The sequence below is a fragment of the Pithys albifrons genome, chromosome 5, assembly GCF_047495875.1.
Source record: "Pithys albifrons albifrons isolate INPA30051 chromosome 5, PitAlb_v1, whole genome shotgun sequence".
Classification (NCBI taxonomy): Eukaryota; Metazoa; Chordata; class Aves; order Passeriformes; family Thamnophilidae; genus Pithys; species Pithys albifrons.
The window spans coordinates 38,864,588-38,885,501 of NC_092462.1; the positions used below are offsets into that span (position 1 = coordinate 38,864,588).

Here is a 20,914-nt window from a genome sequence, read left to right on the forward strand (position 1 = left end):
ATTTCAAATACAGTTGGTCCACCAAAGAAAGAACTGGGTTTAGTATATGTTTAAGTAATCAAAGAAAACAGACATCCAAAAGCTACTTGCTAAGACAAACAAGTAAATGCCAAGAAAAACCCCCAAACTTTATAATTCCTTGATCTTTTACAGTGAGTTATATGCATTTGAACTATGTCCCTTGACTGATCTTTTTGCTTAAGTATTTGACGGAGAGAAGCTGGAAAACTTGCCATGGAGAGAAAGCATTGATTTGTGGCTGTTCTGCACTAATGCCTTCTTGGGGACTAATATAATAAGTTAAAGCCTAATAAAATGACTGATCTTTCATTCAGAATAACAATGAACCTTAGCCATTGAGTCAAGTCAGACTCATTATTCTAAATGAAAAGACAAAAACGCAAGGCAGAAGTTACATCTTCCCATCAACCCAATATATTATACAAGGATATCTAAATTCCTTGATCCAAAGATGAAATTTTAATATAGCATTGATGCCTTAAGATTCTTAAGATTCTTAGCATATAGATTTTTAATACAGTTTTATAGTTTCTAACACTTTAAAATAGCAGTTAACAGTTATTAAACCCCCCTTTCTCATACTTTGTGTCAAATTCTTGAAATTCTTCAAATTTTGTTTAATGTTCTTTTCAAGGAAAAAGATTTTAGCAAGGACATCTTGTCTGGGACATGTACCTAGAAGGACATAATAAGATATCAATGTACTCAAAGAAACCTAGAAGGCTCAGAAGCCTTGAAGAAGCTCCAAAGAAGGCATGTGATGCTGAAGATGATGATGATGAAGAAGGAAGGGTCTTGAGATCTTCAACTCTGTTCCAGGAAGACGTGCCAAGGGGCAGACCTGAGGGAGGTTCTGGGGCCAGACAATTCTCGGGTTGGATGTATCCATTATATACAATAATCAATTAGTGTTATAAATTTGTAGGAGCCCTATGCTGTGGTGGGCACTTATGTATTTATTGCACCCTAAAGCACTTTAATGAAACACCTGCTTTCTGTTTTATCTATACTAATATTGTCTCAAAAGTTGTTTTCTTCCATTTTAGGCATCAGCATAGCAGTGACATACTTATAGGGTACATGCTCCCTTCTGACTACTAATCAATTGACGAGTACACCAATATTCACAGAGAATCTTTGGAAAGGATGTTGATAATATAGTCCTAGACAAGTTAAGAAATTTAAGATTCTTTTTCTAGCTCTCATGAAAACAGCAGTATCCAGTCAGTATCCAGTATATATATATATATATATATATATATATATATATATATATATATATATAATGTTAATTTCCCTACCTCAAACAATGAATATAAGGAAAATAAGAGCAGGCAAGTTATCAGGATAACCCCCAACACTATTCTAGCCTCTGGTACTTCCTGAGCTGGCTAAGTCATTCAAATGTCATTAGAAACCATCAATGTATTTGTTTTCCAAGATTATCCAGCCATCCCACAAACCCATAAAAATTTTTGGCATCCATAATATATCCATAATATACAACTAGCTTCAGAGGTCTGCTATGAGACATTTGAAGAACCATTATCTGTTCTATCTGAACCTGGTATTTACCAGTTTTCTCTGATACCTCAAACTTCTTGTACTGGAATAGAAAGACAGTCTTACCTTGTGCACTGTGTACATAACACTGGGAATTTACAGACCTCTAGCACAACAGTTTTTAATCATCCCCTTTCTAGAATGAAGAATCCTACTATACTCAATTTTTAGCTATATATCCTCTGTTCTGTAAGTCTAATCATCCTTTTCTGCCTCCTTTGGCGTACCACTATTGTATACAGGGTTAATGAAATGGGTGAAAGATGGATTTAGACAATGGCATAAGTGTGTTCTCTGCTTCTCTTTGATTTCTTGACTCCTTGGTACTTGGTTTGTGTTTTAACCACTGCTAAGCCCTGAGAAACTGTTATCATGGAATTATCCATCATAAGAGGTCAATGTTTTGACAGACAGATCACTTCACTTCTCAAAAAAAAATTAGGAAAGAAAATATTTACAGATTTAAGGATAGGATTATTTAGTTTTAGTTACAACCATTAGAAGCCACATAATAATTTGGATTTCAAATATTTAAAATCAAGTTTTAAAGAGAAAATTTTAAAGATATTAGAAAAGATATAATTTAATTTCAGAATACAATAAACTATTCTCTCAAATATAATAAATTTAACAAAGGGAAGGAGATGCTCAACAAAACAAAGGCCTTCCAGAAATAGGTTTTCCAGGAGTACCAAAGCATGAAACCTTTTAAAACAGACTAATTCTAGAAATACCAGAGGCAGTAGAGTCTTAGGGTTCAGTATAACTCTTTGGTTACTTTATTGTATTTATTCCCAGAACTGTTACTTGTTGCACACTCCTCTTTTACTTCTTTAGAGTATAGAATTTTGAGAGGTTTGGGTTTGGGGTTTTTTTAAAGCAAAGATGCATGGAACAAATTCACCAATATTATAAAAAGTAATTTTTAGTAAAAGTTAAATTAAAATATGGGATATTAAATAGCATTACAAATTGCTTGTAAGCAGTAAAAATATGAGCTCAGTTGAAATTTCATCCACTGAGCTTACCCAAATCATTCTTTCCATGATTTTCATTAAAACACATTTTCTTGAGTCAAATTTAAATTTCTTGTGGAATTTTTCAAAAATTTTAAAAGGACACAAGTGAAAGAAACTAGTAACTTACATGGTAAAGACATCAATAACATCTCCTGCAGCTCTTGTCATCTCAAAGTAGGTTTGCAGAATGTTGACAGTTCCTGAAAGTGCTTCATGTCCACAACCACAGAACAGCGCAACTCCAGCATACAGCAGGATGGTAGCAATCAAAGACGCGTAGGGAATGCCTCCCAGGCATTTGATGCAACACTCGAAGCATCCTACAAGAAAAATAAAGTTACATGTTAATATATTATATCAAGAAAGTGAAAAAAACCCAAACTTCTACCCTTGAGAAACACTTGTGAAAATTAAAGACTTCAGGCCAAAGAGGGGTTAGGTCAAGTATAACAACCCAGACTGTCAGAAAATCTGTGAAAGGTTAATTCAACTTCTGAGTTTTTTCAGTTGCTTCTGGATTTGTTAAATGTAAACATGCCATCTGATTAACACGAAAGGCTAGAAAACAAGGTGAGGCCTAGAAATTTTAAAAACTTAGAGAGAAAATGTCCAATTAAAAATTATGTTCAACAGGTATGAATCAATGTATTTTAACATGCTCCAAAGGCTTTAGGCTATGCTAAACAAGAGGAATACCAAAGATATGTTTAAATAAAGAAAAAAGGCATAAAAATCCATTGTCTACTTTCATTATATGTAATTCTCACATGTAGTTTCGACATGTAATTTCATATTTTTTCCTTTAAGTTGGTAAGTTTCTATTTCATTTAGGTGAGATAAATAAAGTAGTAATTTCCTGTCTGTTCAAATGTTCATTAGCTCCTTTATTGCTTTTAATGAACAAATTTCAATCTGTGCCATATATAAATATAAGTTTACCAGCTATTTATAAGAGTTTAAGCCATTTTCAAATATGCAGACATTTTAGTCAAATAGAAACCTCTTGCAACTTTTGTAAATGTAAATAATGCTACTAAAGGCAGTATTCAAAGGGCTGGATAGTTTCTGAAAGAAAAATATAATATACTCAAAGTTGAATATATTAAACATGCAAAAGACAAAATAATTTCCAATTATGTATGCTAGTTGTATAAAATATGGAAAAAGTTATAGCTTGAGACTACTTTTGGTTAAAGACAACTTTCTATAGCAGAGTCAACTGTAAAAGACCAAATGTAGAATATGCAAATTTGTGTATTTCAACTACTGCCAAAGTCTTGCTGAGTAACCTGTTGCACAAGTCACCCATCTCCAGCAGCCACTACACACATCCATGGCTGTAACACCTTCCATGATTCCAATACTTTGGTAACAGCGTTTTATTTTTTCCCCCTCTCTGAGCCCATACAACACTGGGTGAAGAACTTATCTTTCTTGCAGTTCATGTCATTCTACTGTACTGGCCACAGGTAGCTTTCATATTCAGCAGCAAAAGGCTTTAAATTTCCAGGGATCACTTCATGACTTTCAGTGATTGTTACACTATCTGGTTTTTATACCCTGGAACTCTGTGGGTATTTCATCACTGGAAGGTCTTAGGAACAGACTAGAAAAATAAATCAATGCTTTTGGGTACCTAATTCTGCATGAAGGTAACTACAGGAAATCTCTTAAGATTCCTTTTGTCCTGTTTTCTAAGATTACCTTTAATAACTGTGGTGAATTCCTCAATGTTTAAAAGCCTACAAGAATACTAGAAAAGAACAATTAGAAAAACAAAAGACATATATCTAAAAAATATGTAGTGAACCAGACTACAGGAAAATATATAGTTTCTTCATATCAAATTTTATAACTAAATGCCCATTGCCATTCTCAGCATAGAATAACAGCAGAAAAAAACTCAAAAAAATGGTCCCATTGTACATCCATTAGCATTATATAAAAAATTAAAAGAGGGGGAAAGATGACAGTAGAGTGATAATGTGAGTGATGTATGAGGACTTACAATATTAAAGATGAAAAAATAAGGTAGACCTAAACATTTTCAGGGACACATGATCTGTAGGGAGAGTGTTAACATTGCAATAGTTTGGGGCAGGGAAGTTGGAAGGGTGATTTTGTAAAGATTTCCTTTTCCGCTTATGAGAAAGGTAAAGTGGAAGTAAGTTAAATAAATGACAACACAAGAATAAAAACAGATAGTAGTCTGAACTAGAAATTTCATTAAGGCCCCACTCACATAGCACTGCTGTATTTATTACTGCGAGCTTTGTTACCCAGAAACAGCTGGCTGTGCACTACCTCCTGCAAGCTGCTGCATCTCACTCTCTAGATCCAGCGAGAGTTGAGCACACACTCAGATGTCACAAACTGAGATATGATCAAAATCCAGGGTCACTAATATTACTTTAGCTTTATTATAGTGAAACAGTGTAAAAATATAGTAAAATAGCATAACAAAGTAAAAACAGTATAATACAATAAAGAGATGACATATAATAAGGTGTAATACAATAAAAAATGTAATCACAAATAAATCCCTCTTTTTCCCCTTAATTGTTTCAAATTTTGAAAAATAACTGAAACAGATTTATAGTTTTTGAAGAAGTGCTTCTATTCCTCTCTTGCATTAAAACTGTTCATGCTCATAAACCTTTGAGGGAAGCGTTTAGTAGTAGTATATTTCCCCAGTTCAATATCTTTTCACTCATCCAAAAAAAAAAAAAATGGAAAAAATTAATTCAACCACATGACATTTTCAAATAATCAGGTATTCTCAAGGCCTTTCTCATTTATTCAGCTCTTCCATTGACCTCCTACCTTTCTCACTACTTACCTCATGAGTAACTATAGAGTTTTCAGTGTTGTCAAATCAACTCAAAACTAAAGAAAATGAGTGAATCAGTACTAAGATTTTAAAATGGCTACTGCACATCATTCATACACCACATGAGGTAATGTGCTGTAGGTAACATTTGCTCCAGTTCTTTTCTTTCCACTGTTCAGAATGTAAAAATAGCTGTTTAATAACAGAACAATAGAAATGCTATTTTAACTTGCACAATGACATTGAACCACCAGTACAGAATGTGACTCAGCTGTGCAATATGTCTATGTCTATTTGAGACAGGCAGTCATTCACCAATATGAACACCATCTTCACAAGATAGTTAAAACATACAATCACAGAAATAATTACAAGGAAAGATGAAAAGTTGTATATGTTCCTTTGATGTTTGTTTTCATCTTCAAATACAGTTTTCAGTACTTTTCAAACACTTCACTCTGCAGAATAATCTCATGCTATATAATTTAGCAGCATCTATGGTTCTTTTTTTGCTTATGTGTACCAATATTTATCCCTCAGGTAAAAATCTAGATTCTGTGGGACCACGTGCTTTTAGAAAAAAACATAGGAAGTAATAGAAAATACTATTCTTGGTAGCTTTCAACATGAAGAACTTCACTATTTTTTTTTCTTATTAGAATAATTCCATAAAGAAAATTAAATCATGAAATACACAGAGGATGACAAGACAAGGAATTTTATTTTACACGGATAAAGTACAAGTCTAAATACTTGCTATATTCAGCTATCAAAGTGTAGCACACTAATGTTGCTTTACATATATCCACATTCCAGGCAGCAAAGGTCTCATAGACAAATACCTTTGTTCCTCTTAGAACAATTATTACTGTCTCCATCAGCAATAATCTTGATATAGATATCTAAACTTCGGCTTTAAAGGGCTTGTAAATTTTCCCTTATACAGGGAAATCTGTGCACACCTCTTCTAGTTTCTAACACATCTTCAAGTGCCCTAGAGAAATGCAAGTTGATCAGTTTAGAGAATGTTTTCTCTGCATTAACAAGGCAAAAGATTTATATCTTGAGCAGAACAAGAAATTGTCTTCTGTTATTTACATCTAATTGTGGCCAAGAAGGCCAATGGGATCCTGTCCTGTATCAAAAATAGCATGGCCAGCAGGACCAGGGAAGTGATCCTTCCCCTGTACTTAGCACTGGTGAAGCCACACCTTGAGTATTGTATTCAGTTCTGGGCCCCTCAGTTCAGGAAAGATATTGAGTGGCTGGAGCAGGTCCAGAGAAGAGCAACAAGGCTGGTGAAGGGACTGGAGCACAAGCCCTATGGGGAGAGGCTGAGGGAGCTGGGGTTGTTTAGTCTGGAGAAGAGAAGGCTTAGAGGTGACCACATCACTGTCTATAAGTACCTGAAGGGAAGTTCTAGCCAGGTGAGGGTTGGTCTCTTCTCCCAGGCACTCAGCAATAGGACAAGGGGACACAGGCTCAAGCTCTGCCAGGGGAAATTTAAGTTGGGTATCAGAAAAAAATTCTTTACAGAGAGAGTAATCAGGCATTGGAATGGGCTGCCCAGAGAGGTGGTGGATTCACCATCCCTGGAGATTTTTAAACTGAGATTGGACATGGCACTGAGTGCCATGATCTAGTAAATGGACTGGAGTTGTACCAACAGTTGGACTTGATGGTCTCGAAGGTCTTTTCCAACCCAATTGATTCTAGGATTCTATGAATTACGCATACAAGTAGCACCACCACAATAATTTCTTTGTCTATGTTAGTGGCATGTGGACACTTTCTCTTCAGTGCAGGTCAGGAGACATGTCTGACATATAAAACAACAAATCCATTTTTGGCCAGCACATTTAAAAGAACAACAAAAAAATAATCAAGACTTAGATCTCTTGCCACTTCTGTCTGTGAAAATGAAGTTTAAATCACTTATATAAGAACCAGTTTCAAAATGCAATTATGCTACTGTCTTTTACATAAATGGTTAAGGAAACCCATTCACCCTAGACATTAACATGAAGAAAATAAATATTGAAATACTATATAAAATGTAAACATAGAGAATATGAGTTTTCATAGAGAATATTTCTGAGTTTGCTTTTTTCATTCTTTCAAAGGCATTTTCAGCTAGAACATCTAGGATGATTAACCACAGACAACTGCATCTCCAAAACGTTACTGATTAATCACAGATAATTATATCTCCAATGAGAACAAGTACCTCTGAAGATTATATTGCATTTTAATAACATTTTTCTTAAACTTATTTTTCTTAAATAGTTTTCTTTCTAATATTGGGAGATAGGACAGCAGAGCCCAAGTAAAATGCAAGGGAACAACATACACTTGAATCAGAAAACAAAATAACAAAATCATCTTTGCCTCCCATGCCTAGTTAGGCATGCATTTTTTCATATCTAAATTTGTACCACTTGTCACACAGCTTTCATGGCCAATCAACTCAAATATAGAAATATAGTTTCACAGACCATCATGAAACATGCAGTTTTAGTTCTGAATTCTATTAAGCTAGAATTTACCTCAAGAAGTCAAGCTGCTGTTATATAATATTTTAATTGAAAAATACACCCATCAAAATACAGTATACTAAAGAAAATATAACACATTGTACTTATATCTAGTACCAAAACCCTCTCAAATTATTCAACACGTGGCATGACTTCCTGATCTGAAACCGGTCACCAAGGCATCATAATATGGCAAGACGTGGATGCAATCCAGCTCCCTTGATATTGTTCAAGTACTGAAGAAGGACAAGACATTCAAGATGTGGTTTTACAAAGCTGCAAATGAGTTGAAGCAACATTTGGGAACGAGTCAGCAAAGATCTTGTACTTTGATCTGGAAAACCTGTTCAAGAAGGGTTGCATACATAATCCCATGTTTCACCTCTGTGTCCCAGCCTCATTCACAGGACACATCCCCACTCTGCTCCCATCCTCTACTGTTATACCGGATCTACTGGAAATTAGAAGAAAACTTTATCACCTTGCTACTTCAAATGCTTAAAGCTTTCTTGGTCTTGCTCAGGAGATGACTTGCTATTTAAATTAACTTTCAATGGGAAGGATTACTATTACAGAATTTCTTATCAAGCAACAAAAATACTTTTACCACAAAATTAACTCTGAATTCCTGACTGCTGAGACTACAGTGGAAAAACAAATTAGAAAGAATTCTGATTGAAATGTTAAAAGCAACGTGATATGCAGAAAAGTAAAAAAAAATATCCCAACAAAATCACGAAAAGATTTTCAGGAAAAAGGCCAAATAATTGCAAGAAAATAAAAAACTTTAAAAAATGCAGGTATACTTTTGCACATTAAATTATGTGTCATTACTGGATCTACTTTGACTTGTTATCTCCTTAGTGTGACTGGATGTTAGCTAATCAGATATCAGCTAATAAAAATTAAAATGTTAGTCTTTAGGCCTTTACAGTCACTCCACAGTTAATAGTTGCATCAGTTACTGCACTCAACATGGGACCAGGGCTAAGAGGAATCATGAAGACTTGAAGACTTTTCTTATTTAGATGCAAAATTTCTCCAACTAAATTGAAATACCTAAGGTTGTGCATTGTCATATTACAATTACAATTACAGTAATACATGTTTGTTCATAAGAATCCACTGTCCAAGAAGACAACTTTAAGTAGCAGGGATGTAATCTGGTTATACCCAAAGCAGCTCCCACAGACCCATTCCTTCATCAGATCACTGCACTTATATTATCTTGTATTAAAAAAAAACATCCCAGACTGCATTTGTGCACTGGTTAGTATAACTTTGTTACCTGGGAATTATATGGAGGATCAACAACTCAGCAAACTGCAACCAGAAGCTGCTCTGTAATATCTGGCCTCCAAAATTCTCCCTCTGTAGAAATATAACTTCACACAACTCCTCCACTCACAAGAAAAGGAACAAAATATTTACCTTAGCAACATCTGTCCCAACTGACCGTGCTCTGATTCTCTAACTTACAGAAAACTTCAGTCATCAAAAGAATATGAGGTAAGAATTTGAATGACACTGAGATTATCTCACCATGGACATGTCAAGTCTCCACACAGACAGTCCCCACTGTGGCCAGGCCAACAATAATAATGACAATGCTGTAGCATAAAAATACACAATTCTCCATTTATTCACCACTATTACATTTTGTCTTTAGGTTATACAAAGAACTTTAACCCACATAAAAAACCCAAATAAATTATAATATCTTTAAAAGGGATTTCAGGACAAAAATTAAAGGAAAAATTTCATACATATAATAAAGTGTTCTTAAAATGGACCCTTAAGAGACTGTCCAAACTGAATGTCTATGTGAGCAATTCTTTGATGACTAAAGATGTACAGTTTTTATTGCCAACTTTAAGAACTGATGTTTTCTTATGTGGCTAAATGCTGAAATACTTGAAAATGAAGCAGTGAAGTTAAATATTTGCTCCTTCAGCACATTTTGAACTATAGAGAATATTTGGAATCTTGTCTGTAGTTATTAAAGCAAAAGGAATACAGAAGTCACAAGGTTAGGAACCTAGCTGAACTCAGATCAGTTCTATCTAGCATTTCTTTCTTAGTAGGCTCGCAGAAGTAAAATTTAAATAATCAACTGCTTATTTACTCTGCCCTTTATCAATACAAGATTGCACTGCACTTGGACTAAGAAAATACAGACGTAAAAGCCCTTTCCTAACTGAATTTAATCCTTTGAGAAATTTTAGTCAGAGATTTTAGAATTGTAATACCAGTTTAGGTTAGTAGTCCAATGTAAATTCAAATGTCTCATGGAATGCAAGGGGGTTTTGTTTTGTTTTGGTTTTTTTTTTAAGTTTTCAAAACCTCTTTGTAGCAATGTCAATATTTTTTAAAGTAGAAAATTGCACAGGAAAATAGGTGTTTTTTTTCTGAAAAGAATATTACTAAGGCCTTCAAAGACCTGATTTACAAATTCATTTATGAATGCAAAGGGTTTTTTCATGGTCATTTTCATTTGAAATGTGGAGACCTGCAGATTACATGGCATTTTAATAAAATATAGTACACTACATAAAATCCCTCCCTTCCTTACTCATACAGATGCCCTCCTGATCTAAGTAACAAACAATAACAATTAAACCTGAACGAGGGCAAGAGAGTCTGTACATTTTTGTACACTAGTTAAAATTAGCTATAATTTCATCCAGAACTGTCCTTGTTCTTGTTGTCCCTTGTCCCTTGCTAAGCACTCAATACTCCAGTTCAAATTGTAATGTTTAAAAAACTGCATTCACTAGAGAAAAAAATTAATTCAGCAAGCTCAATGATAATCATGGTACCTCTTACACCAGAAATAAAATTTATATTTGCATTTTCATTATATACATTGAACATATTTCTTCACTCATATTCAAGGTAATTAAATCTCAAATGGACTGGTTAGATAGTTTCTAAATAATTCACTGTTTTAATGTAGACTGGTAGTAAAATGAAATAAGCTACTTTGTTAATGAAAAAAAATACTGTTTCAAGAAGCCTTCATCTATAACACTGAGCTATTCAAACAACTAAGCAAATCAAAATGACAGAGAGACCTATAATATCTGTTACTATCACGTGATACACTAAAATTTCAAAGTCAAATTAAAATGTATTTTATATTTGAGTAAAATTTTATTAAAATCAGTTTTCAGCTACATATAAAGAATAAGCTAACATAAAGAAACATGGTTTTAATTTCCATTAAAGCCCAAAGCATGGCAATGTAAACAGTAAGAAAGGAGAGGTCCCCTCTTTCATCTAGTTTGAAAGTGACATGTATGCAGTTACCTCAAGATAAGTGCTTCTTCTTGTTCCATCTGTCTTAACTGCTGAAATCTAGAGGAAAAATACTCAACCAAACAGACTACCTACAGTCTCTTTTCCTGGATAACTGAAACACAGCTGGATATGGAGAAATATGTACATCTATATATGTATATATACATATACACATATATGCACACACACTTCTATTATAGTGTGCAGCATGGAAGAGAATTAAATGAAAAATCTATCAGTCTATTGAATATATCTAAAAAGAGAAATCTGAATTAAGCACCACATGCAATAATTTCATTCCATCTTCATTGGTCATACTTCAGCAATACTCAATGGTGGAAGTATAATAATTAATTTTCCATTACACTGGACTCTTTCATCAACGATCAAATACCTTGTTGAATTCTGTTGTACTGAAGTATTCTGCCAAAGTATTTGTTGAACTTGGGTAACTTTCTAATGAACAATGAATGATGCAAATCACTAGATATCATACTTTAATAAAAGAGCACTCCGAAGCAATACACCTGATTAGTACCTTCTGGCAAAATGCAGATCTAAGATGTAGTGACAGCACAGAATCAGTGGCTTGGCAGTAAAATGTCAACATGAGTCATGATCAAAGGTCTGGATTTCATGTAGTGAAGGTATGTTCCAAGCTTTAGCAGAGACTGCACAGCATCCCAAAGTGCTGCTCTGTATTTCTTTCCTACTCAACAACAAAATGTAGCTATCTTGGATTGACTGGAACTACTTTTTTAAAGGAAAATGCCTCATTTTCTTTGCCAGCAAGAAAGGAACTAGCTTTTTCATCACTATATTTTTTTTTCTTTTTTATTCTTTGATGTACAGGTAAATGATCATGCTGCATGCTGTATGCTTCCTCTAAGATATCAGTGTTACCTCTCCCAGCCCTGTCAATTGTAATTTTAACAAAGAACTAATTTAAGCAAAAGCTCCTGGCTGCTCAACTCATAGCTTGTCAAAGAAATTGGTTCAGTTACTATTCAGGTCTCTACACAAGGCTCCATTTACTAAGGTACTGAGCATGTGCTTGACTGAAAACATGTGTCTTGTCTCATGAACTTAAAATCAAATTAACACCATAACGTTAATAAAATTTACAGGATATGAGGTAGATATGCAGAACTTCATGGCATTACACCATTAGATATGACACCTTTCTGTTTCAGATTCATATAAGAAAAATTCACATATGAGATATTTATAAATATCCATGCTGGTTTTGTTTATCTGTGCCCAAGTGGTTAATGATTCCAGTGAGGGAGGAACAGACTATTAAGTGAAAACATTGGAAGAGGGATCTGTACATGTTTGAGAAGATTGTTTTTACAGGCCCTGTTATAGCTTGGAATGTAAAACAATACAACTTTTCCAGAAAAAGCAATAATTAAAACAATTTGTGTATATACATGCAAAATCTTACACATTTACATCTTTGAAAAAAACTATAAGCAGAAACAGGTACTCATATTTGGGGCATTGATAATTATGACAATGTACAGAAAACTGTGTTGTGTTTAGCTGTTATAGAGTCTTCAGTACATTAGGTTTATTGCTGTTCAATGAGACAAATCTTAATCTAGCAGTTAATAAGTATTAAAGTTACTGACAGAGTAGTCACTGGCTGAAATATAAATCAGCCAGGCATAACATAGTCAATCTTTGTAATCTTAAAAAAAACCTTCTGGCTGATTTAACACAGACATTTATCAGCTTCAAAATCATTCTAAAGCTAAAGGGCCAGGAATGAAACAAACTAGGTGCATAAAGGTGATAGAAATAATGAAGAAGTGGGTCAAGTAATTCAAACAGTTTGCCCATTACATGTACCCAATATATCACATATCTAAGATTTGCACATTAAATAAACATGTCAATAAAAAAGGCTATAAACATGTTATATGTATTGATAATGCATAGATGTTGACTGAAACCATTATAAATATTTCTGGTTCAATCTGATTGAAAACAGTAACATTTTATAAGACATTTATTCTATGCAACATTTAGTGGTCTCATTATAAAGGGAATAACAAGGCCATGGATCATAAAACTAGAAAATAAGTATCCTTTTCATCTCTCTCATCTAGAGTTCATAGAACCAATTCCTCATTTCTTTTCCTCAGCTTTCAACGAAGCTTTCTCCCAAATAGAAAACTACTATGAAGTATGTACTGAAATGCAATTCTGCACTTATTTTTCTCATTCACAAATAGACTGAGTCATACTGGGCTATAAGCCACATTTTTTTTTTAGTGCATTATCCAAATCTTATAAACACAGACTTCTCCAGGGACACCCCCTTGTCGCGGGAGAGAAGCTTGCGTGCCCTCGTGAGGTTGAGAGCTATGCTGGAGGTGGTTTGTGCTGCCGGTAGGGTCTCCCATACCAGACAGGTCTCAGCTGAAGGGTCAGACAAAGTGTGTCCACGGGCAGGATGGGCTCGCTAGCCGTCTGGCAACCATCCTAGGAGAAGGACAACGCCAACCCCAAACCTGGGCAGATGGAGCTCGTTTAGCTCTGTAAGGCCATCCATCTAAGAGAAGGATACTTTAAACAAACCTACGTCCTGAGGTATTCGCTGTCACCGTCCAAGCTCGCTAGGCCGTGGCAGATGAACCTTAGGAGTAAAGGGTGGGGCCAGTTCTGCACACGCTGTGCCTCACCTAAAAAATCCATTGCGCAGGCTTGAAGGGTTCACCCACATTGCAAAGCCTTGTAGCGACAGGTGATCGGAAGCAGCTGGAAGCTGCAGACCCAACCATGCATGCAGGCGGTTCAGTATATGAGTCATTAGAGACTTGACCCCGGAGATGACAGTCTCTTGCAGCAGCATCCTGAATGACCAAGCAGCCTTTTCTAGGGACAGCACTGCTTGCTCCACACGGAGAGGGGCCTAGCAAAGGTGCCCTAAACAAAGCTCGTCTCCACACCCGGATGGATAACCGCAGCCAACCTGCATCTTCCATGTGGTCAAACAAAACCAAAGAGATTTCAAAGGCATACACCTGCCTGCAAAGGTGTGCTGAAACTGACACTCACATGTTGGAACATCAGAACCATGCTTGATACTGGGGATAGTGGACGTCCTGAGCGTCGTTCTGCTCTAATTGCCCACGAACTGTCACGGCTCAACATTGACATTGCTGCTTTCAGTGAAGTTCGTCTTCATGTGGAAGGCAGCCTTAAAGAACATGGTGCTGGCTACACACTCTACTGGTCAGGCAAACCCAAAACCGAAAGACACCTTTCAGGAGTTGGCTTCATGACTAAAAACTCCATTGCCTCCAAACTTGAAAATCTGCCGACAGGTCACTCCGATCGCATTATGTCCTTACGCCTCCCTCTACACAACAAGCAACATGTTGTTCTTTTTAGCATATATGCCCCAACTCTCCAAGCTGACCCAGCGGAAAAAGACAAATTCTACACAGACCTGCACCGCCTCACCCAAAATGTTCCTGCAGATGATAAGATCATAATCCTTGGTGACTTCAATGCCAGAGTAGGTAAGAATTCTGAAGCCTGGAAAGGAGTCCTGGGCAAGCATGGCATTGGAAACTGCAAAGGCAACGGACGCCTCCTGCTAGAGTTTTGCGCAGAACGGCAGCTCACCATCACCAACACTGTCTGTCAACAGAAAGACAGCCTGAAGACAACCTGGATGCATCCTCGATCCAAGCACTGGCACCTCATTGACTATATCTTAGTACAACAGAGAAATGTCAGTGATGTCCGTCATACTCGAGTGATGCCGAGTGCAGAATGTCAAACAGACCATCGCCTTGTGCACTGCAAACTTAACCTCCACTTCAAGCCCAAACCTAAGAGAGGCGGCATTCCGAGGAGGAGGCTCCAAGTCAGCAATCTTCAAACAGCCACAGTGAGAGACAGCTTCCAGGGAAACCTTCAAACTAGACTTAAAGATAATCCCATAGATCCTTCTCCCGAAGGGCTTTGGCAACATATTAAAAGTTGCATCCTGCAGTCCTCTGAAGAGTCCCTAGGGTTCTCCTCCAAGAAGAACAAAGACAGGTTTGATGAGAACAATCAAGAGATCCAGGAATTGCTGAAGAAGAAGAGAACTGCTCACCAAGCGCACCTTGCTCAGCCATCTTGCCATATAAAAAAAGCCGCCTTTCATCTTGCATGCAGTAAGCTCCAACAGAAACTTCAAGACATCCAGAACAAATGGTGGCTCGACCTAGCAGAAAAGACACAACTATGTGCAGATTTGGGTGACCAAAGAGGATTCTATGAGGCCCTGAAAGCAGTGTATGGACCCACACACCAGGTTCAAAGCCCCCTACTCATTGCAGATGGTCAACTGCTTCTAACAGATAAAACCTCCATCCTGAACCGATTGTCTGAGCACTTTCAGACTCTCTTCAGTGCCAACCGTGTAGTCCAAGGCTCAACAATTCAGCACATTACACAACAACCGGTGAAACATGAATTGGATGCAGCCCCTATTATGGGAGAGATACTCAAGGCCATACAACAGGTGAAAACTGGCAAGGCAGCTGGGGTTGATGGAATTCCACCTGAAATCTGGAAGCATGGAGGTCAAGCACTCCATGCCAAATTCCACGAGCTTGTTGTGCATTGCTGGGAACAAGGGGAACTACCACCAGATCTCTGTGATGCAGTCATCATCACCCTGTACAAGAAGAAAGGAGAAAGATCAGACTGCTCAAATTACAGAGGTATTACTTTGCTCTCCATTGCTGGTAAAATCCTTCCAAGAATACTTCTGAACAGATTAGTACCCACTCTTGCAGAAGATCTTCTACCTGAAAGCCAGTGTGGTTTCAGAACCAATAGGAGCACCACAGACATAGTGTTTGTTCTCAGACAACTGCAAGAGAAGTGTAGGGAACAGAACAAAGGTCTCTATGTAACCTTCATTGACCTCACCAAAGCTTTCGACACTGTGAGCAGAAAAGGCCTGTGGCAGATCTTGGAACGTTTAGGATGTCCCCCCAAGTTCCTCAAAATGATCATCCTGCTACATGAGGATCAGCGTGGACAAGTCAGATATGGCGATGCACTCTCTGAGCCCTTTCCAATAACCAGTGGTGTGAAACAAGGTTGCGTTCTTGCACCAACTCTATTCACAATCTTCTTCAGCATGATGCTCCAAAGAGCCACAGCAGACCTCGATGAAAAAACGGCATCTACATCCCATATCGTACCGATGGAAACCTATTCAACCTAAGGCGACTGAAGGCCCACACCAAGACCCTGAATCACCTTGTCCGCGAGCTGCTTTTTGCTGATGATGCCGCCCTCGTTGCTCACACAGAAGCAGCTCTGCAGCGCTTAACATCCTGCTTTGCAGAGGCTGCTGAGCTTTTTGGGCTGGAAGTCAGCCTGAAGAAGACGGAAGTTCTCTACCAACCTGCACCTCAAGAAGTCTTCCATCATCCTCACATCACCATAGGCAATTCAGAGCTTAAGTCAGTCCAGCAGTTCACCTATCTGGGAAGTATCATTTCCTCAGACGGTAAGATTGACAAAGAGATAGGCAACAGGCTAGCAAAGGCATACAGAGCCTTCGGAAAACTCCATAAAAGAGTCTGGTCCAATAAGCACCTGAAGAAAAGTACAAAGATCAGTGTCTACAGAGCCATTTTACTGTCTACTCTTTTATATGGGTCTGAATCCTGGGTCATCTACCGCCACCACCTGCGGCTTCTCGAACGCTTCCATCAGCGCTGCCTCCGTCAATCCTAAGCATCCACTGGTCTGATTACGTGACCAATGTGTCTGTTCTTGAACAGGCAGGGGTCAGCAGTATCGAGGCCATGCTGATGAGAACACAGCTGCGCTGGGCAGGGCACGTCTCCAGGATGGAGGATCACTGCCTTCCAAAGATTGTGCTCTATGGTGAACTCGCCACCGGCTGCTGCAAGAGAGGAGCCCCGAATAGGAGATACAAGGACTGCCTGAAACAATACCTCAGCCTTGGCCATATTGACTGCCACCAATGGTCCACTCTGGCCTCCAGTCGGGATTCATTGAGACACACCATTCACAATCTACAAGTATGATTTAGTATGTGCAAATTTACACATTCATTTCATCTATTGATAAAAACTTTCAAGATACAGGTCATAAGCAAAGTCTCTGCGGACCAGTATGTTACGTAATTTCTCAAGTCGACAAATAATATTCTGATTGATATCAAATGGAAAGGTTTTTACTGCAACAGAGTAATTAAATTTCATCCTGCCAAGATCTCAGGTTAAGTTATGTATTTCTGTGAACAGAACATCTGCAACCAACTCCTACTGGCTTCAAAAAGGCCATATATTTAAAACCTAAGCTGTCTCCCACTGGAGTTAAACAGCCTTTATCACTGACTCCAGCAGAAACAGAAATCTCAGCAACTATTCCATGTAGGGACACTTTTCAAAGTAAAGGAATGAATAGTTGTATTGACAAAAATTACTCTCAACCAAAAAGATTAGAATCTAGAGAAAGATCAATCTGCATTAAGCATGCATTTCATTTTCAGTCTCAATGTAGAGTGGAAAAAGCATTTATACTTGTATATTAAAATACTAGAAGATATTTACAGCTAATAGGGGAGACAGACAAGAAAATTCCATTTCAAGAATGGACTCTGAAATAATATCTCGTATTACTCTCACTCACCTGCTGCTCTGCCATGAAAAACTACTTTTTTCTTTCACAAAGTTTCGTTTGTAAGATACTTAGATACAATTATTTTCATTAAAGTTTATAGCTTTTAAAAACTCAGTCTAGATAGGATGATGAAAATGACTAATAAATCTTAGTGTATTTTCAATTTAGACATCCTGTCCCTTTCCCATTTTGTAGGGGGTTTTACCCTTAAGTTTTTCCTCAATGGAAAAATGTTTGGGGTTTTTTTTGAAAGGAAGATTGCTGCACAAAAGTAGAATATTCTGTGCTTTCTTGAACCTGTTGAGCTAGCAGCAAGGCTTAGTTTCTTATCTAAGATTAAACTGAAGGATGAGAAGGTAACAGGAAACACTGCAAAGCATCCTTCAAGAGCATTTAACATTAAATATAATTATTATGCATCAGAGACTTTTTTTTCCTCACAGGAATGTAAGGTTAGGGAACTATTTTTAAGACAGGCACATGAAAGAGCAAAAAAAGATCTGTGAAAGAGCAAAGAAATAAAAAACAAGTTAAAAAATTAAAGTTGTCTTTTAATATTTTTATTGCAACAGTGACAGACGTTTTTTAACCATTGAGTATGTGGCCAAGCAGGATCAACCTAAACCTTTCAAAACATTGCATTAAGGCTGCAACTTGGAGTTAAACAGAGTTTTCTTTCTAAAATTTATTTTTAGAAAGAAATGAATTTAAGGATTTCAGATAATGCATAATGAAACATAACTGCACAATGCATAATGAAACATATCTACATGTGCTTTGCTTGAATTATGGAATTACAAGACTGCATGAAATTCAGCAGTACATTGACAGTCTGAATAGATACAGATATCAAGCAATATTTATATACCTGTTGAATCCTCCTAAGCCCTCAACTAACTTTAAAATGAGAAATGTCTGCAGTCATTATGTATGGTTTATGTTGGTTTTAGAAGATTTTATTATTACAGATTTTAGTCTTTTTCCTAAATTCCAAATACTGAGGAAATGACAGATTTTGCACAAAAGAGAAAAAGATAGGCTAATCCTGAAATAAGAAAGCATTGTCCAGCAGTCATGATACATGATGATTGACTCTCAGTTCTCACATATCTCCTGTACTTCTGGCTTGCTTTACAGATGGAGAGCTCTGTAGTTCCCAGTTTCACCAGTATGATGGGATGTGCTCTAATCTCACATTTCACAGCCAGAAATACCTACCTTCCAGTATATTATTTCACTAAAGCAGTTCCAGAAAAAGAAATTAAGAACAAACAAACAAACAAACAGCAAAACTCAAGAAGACGATATATTTTGAAAGAAAGCACAGATATAATAAAACAAATTCAAAATAATATTTCACAAAAGGATTGTCCTTTGGCAGTGAAAAAAAAATCTTTTAAATTATATTTACAGTATGTAAGATTTTTATTGAATTCTTCTTATTTAAAAGATGTGTAGGTATTTTATTATGGTTATCACAGAAAGTTTCCACATAGTGTACTAGTCTGTCTTTGAGACACAAGTTATTTTTGTCATACGCTCAAAAGGTTTAAGCTTAAAAGCTTCCTAAGGTAAAATATTATCTTTCAAAATATGTTGGTGATTTAAAGCAAGGTCACTACAGAAAGGGAACAGATACTTTAGGAACATATAGCTGTTATTACTATAGAAATAAAAAGCATTTGTCTTTTTATGGTGGTGATATCTACCTAAGATTACTGTTATAAGTCCTGTGCTGACTATGGTAAAATTTGGTGAATATTAAATTTGTTTTCATTTTATTATACAAAATTTAAAAGCCTATTTAATCAATACATGTGAGGTGAATAGTATTAAAAACTGTTTGATAAAACAGTTTAACATTATGTATAACTTTGGTTTTGGTTTTGGGTTTTTTGAGGAAATCAAAACATATAAACTTTTACACTAAACTTAAAGTCTCAATAGTTGTAAATCACTACTTTTTTTTTTAAATCTTGACACTGTCAAAATTAATTCATTTCAGCTTTTCAGCACTAATTTAATTAGGTTAGCACAGCTATCTCTAGAAGTAAGCCATTTAACATTTAAAAAAGGTCACAGTCTCAGGAAGTCTTATTGAGCTCCTGTACTGTCTCTTAATTGTAACACTATGCTAAGAGCAATATATGCTGCTTCTGGGATATGAAAAAAAATATAGAAGTGAAAAGGTCAACAGACAGAAAGGTTTGAGATTAAAAAAAAAGAAAAATATTAAAACAAAGACAAGCACATTTGAAGAAAAATACTTTGCTAGTTTAAAAGATATAGATCCATGTGTATCCACACAAGACTTACCCATAAGTATTTATACAACTTAATTTAGGTTAAACTCTGGAGTTGTTTGAAAAGCAACAGAAGCATATGTCTTTTCTACTGCATAAATCTTAATGTCCATGGTAATTATGTCTAGATTTGGAAACACAAAAATAAACCATTCTGTCTGGGATTTCCAGTACGCCTTTGCAATGCTATTATTCCAGGCACACACCTTCACCTACATTTACATGGGAAACTCATCACTTGCATATGAGAACAAAGCTGTGTTGTACTCAACAGCTGTTACAGTGTCATAACAGGCCACAGTCAGGAGACTCACAATGAAAATAGACACAAGTTTTTCAAAATAGAAGAATCAGACACATTTGTGATCTAATATAATCCATACAAAATACGAGTAGACAATCCATTTACTTTGACTGCCATTAGACATGCTTTTGAGGTAGTAAAGGAGCTGCACAGAGCTATACAGATGTTAAGGTATTTTGAGCAAAGCTTTCACCCACACAAACCAACCATTCCAGAAAATATTGTTCCTGTAAACCAATCTGTTGGGAGTGAAATTATTATTTTCAACGATTTTTCAAAGGGTTTTTTGTTTGTTTTTTTAAAATGTTTTAGCATTTTCAAATGGATGTTTAAATTTAAGCTATTTTTTAATTTTTTAACTGTTT

The 20,914-nt window shown here is 36.3% G+C and overlaps 1 protein-coding gene across 1 annotated transcript in view; it reads right to left on the minus strand.

The window, feature by feature from the left end:
* Positions 1-20,914, minus strand: part of GPM6A (glycoprotein M6A) — a 124,602-nt gene that overhangs the window by 37,107 nt on the left and 66,581 nt on the right. The window contains exon 2 of the mRNA XM_071556264.1: positions 2,731-2,923. Coding sequence (XP_071412365.1) covers positions 2,731-2,923 — 193 coding nt within the window. The remainder of the gene's footprint in view (positions 1-2,730; positions 2,924-20,914) is intronic.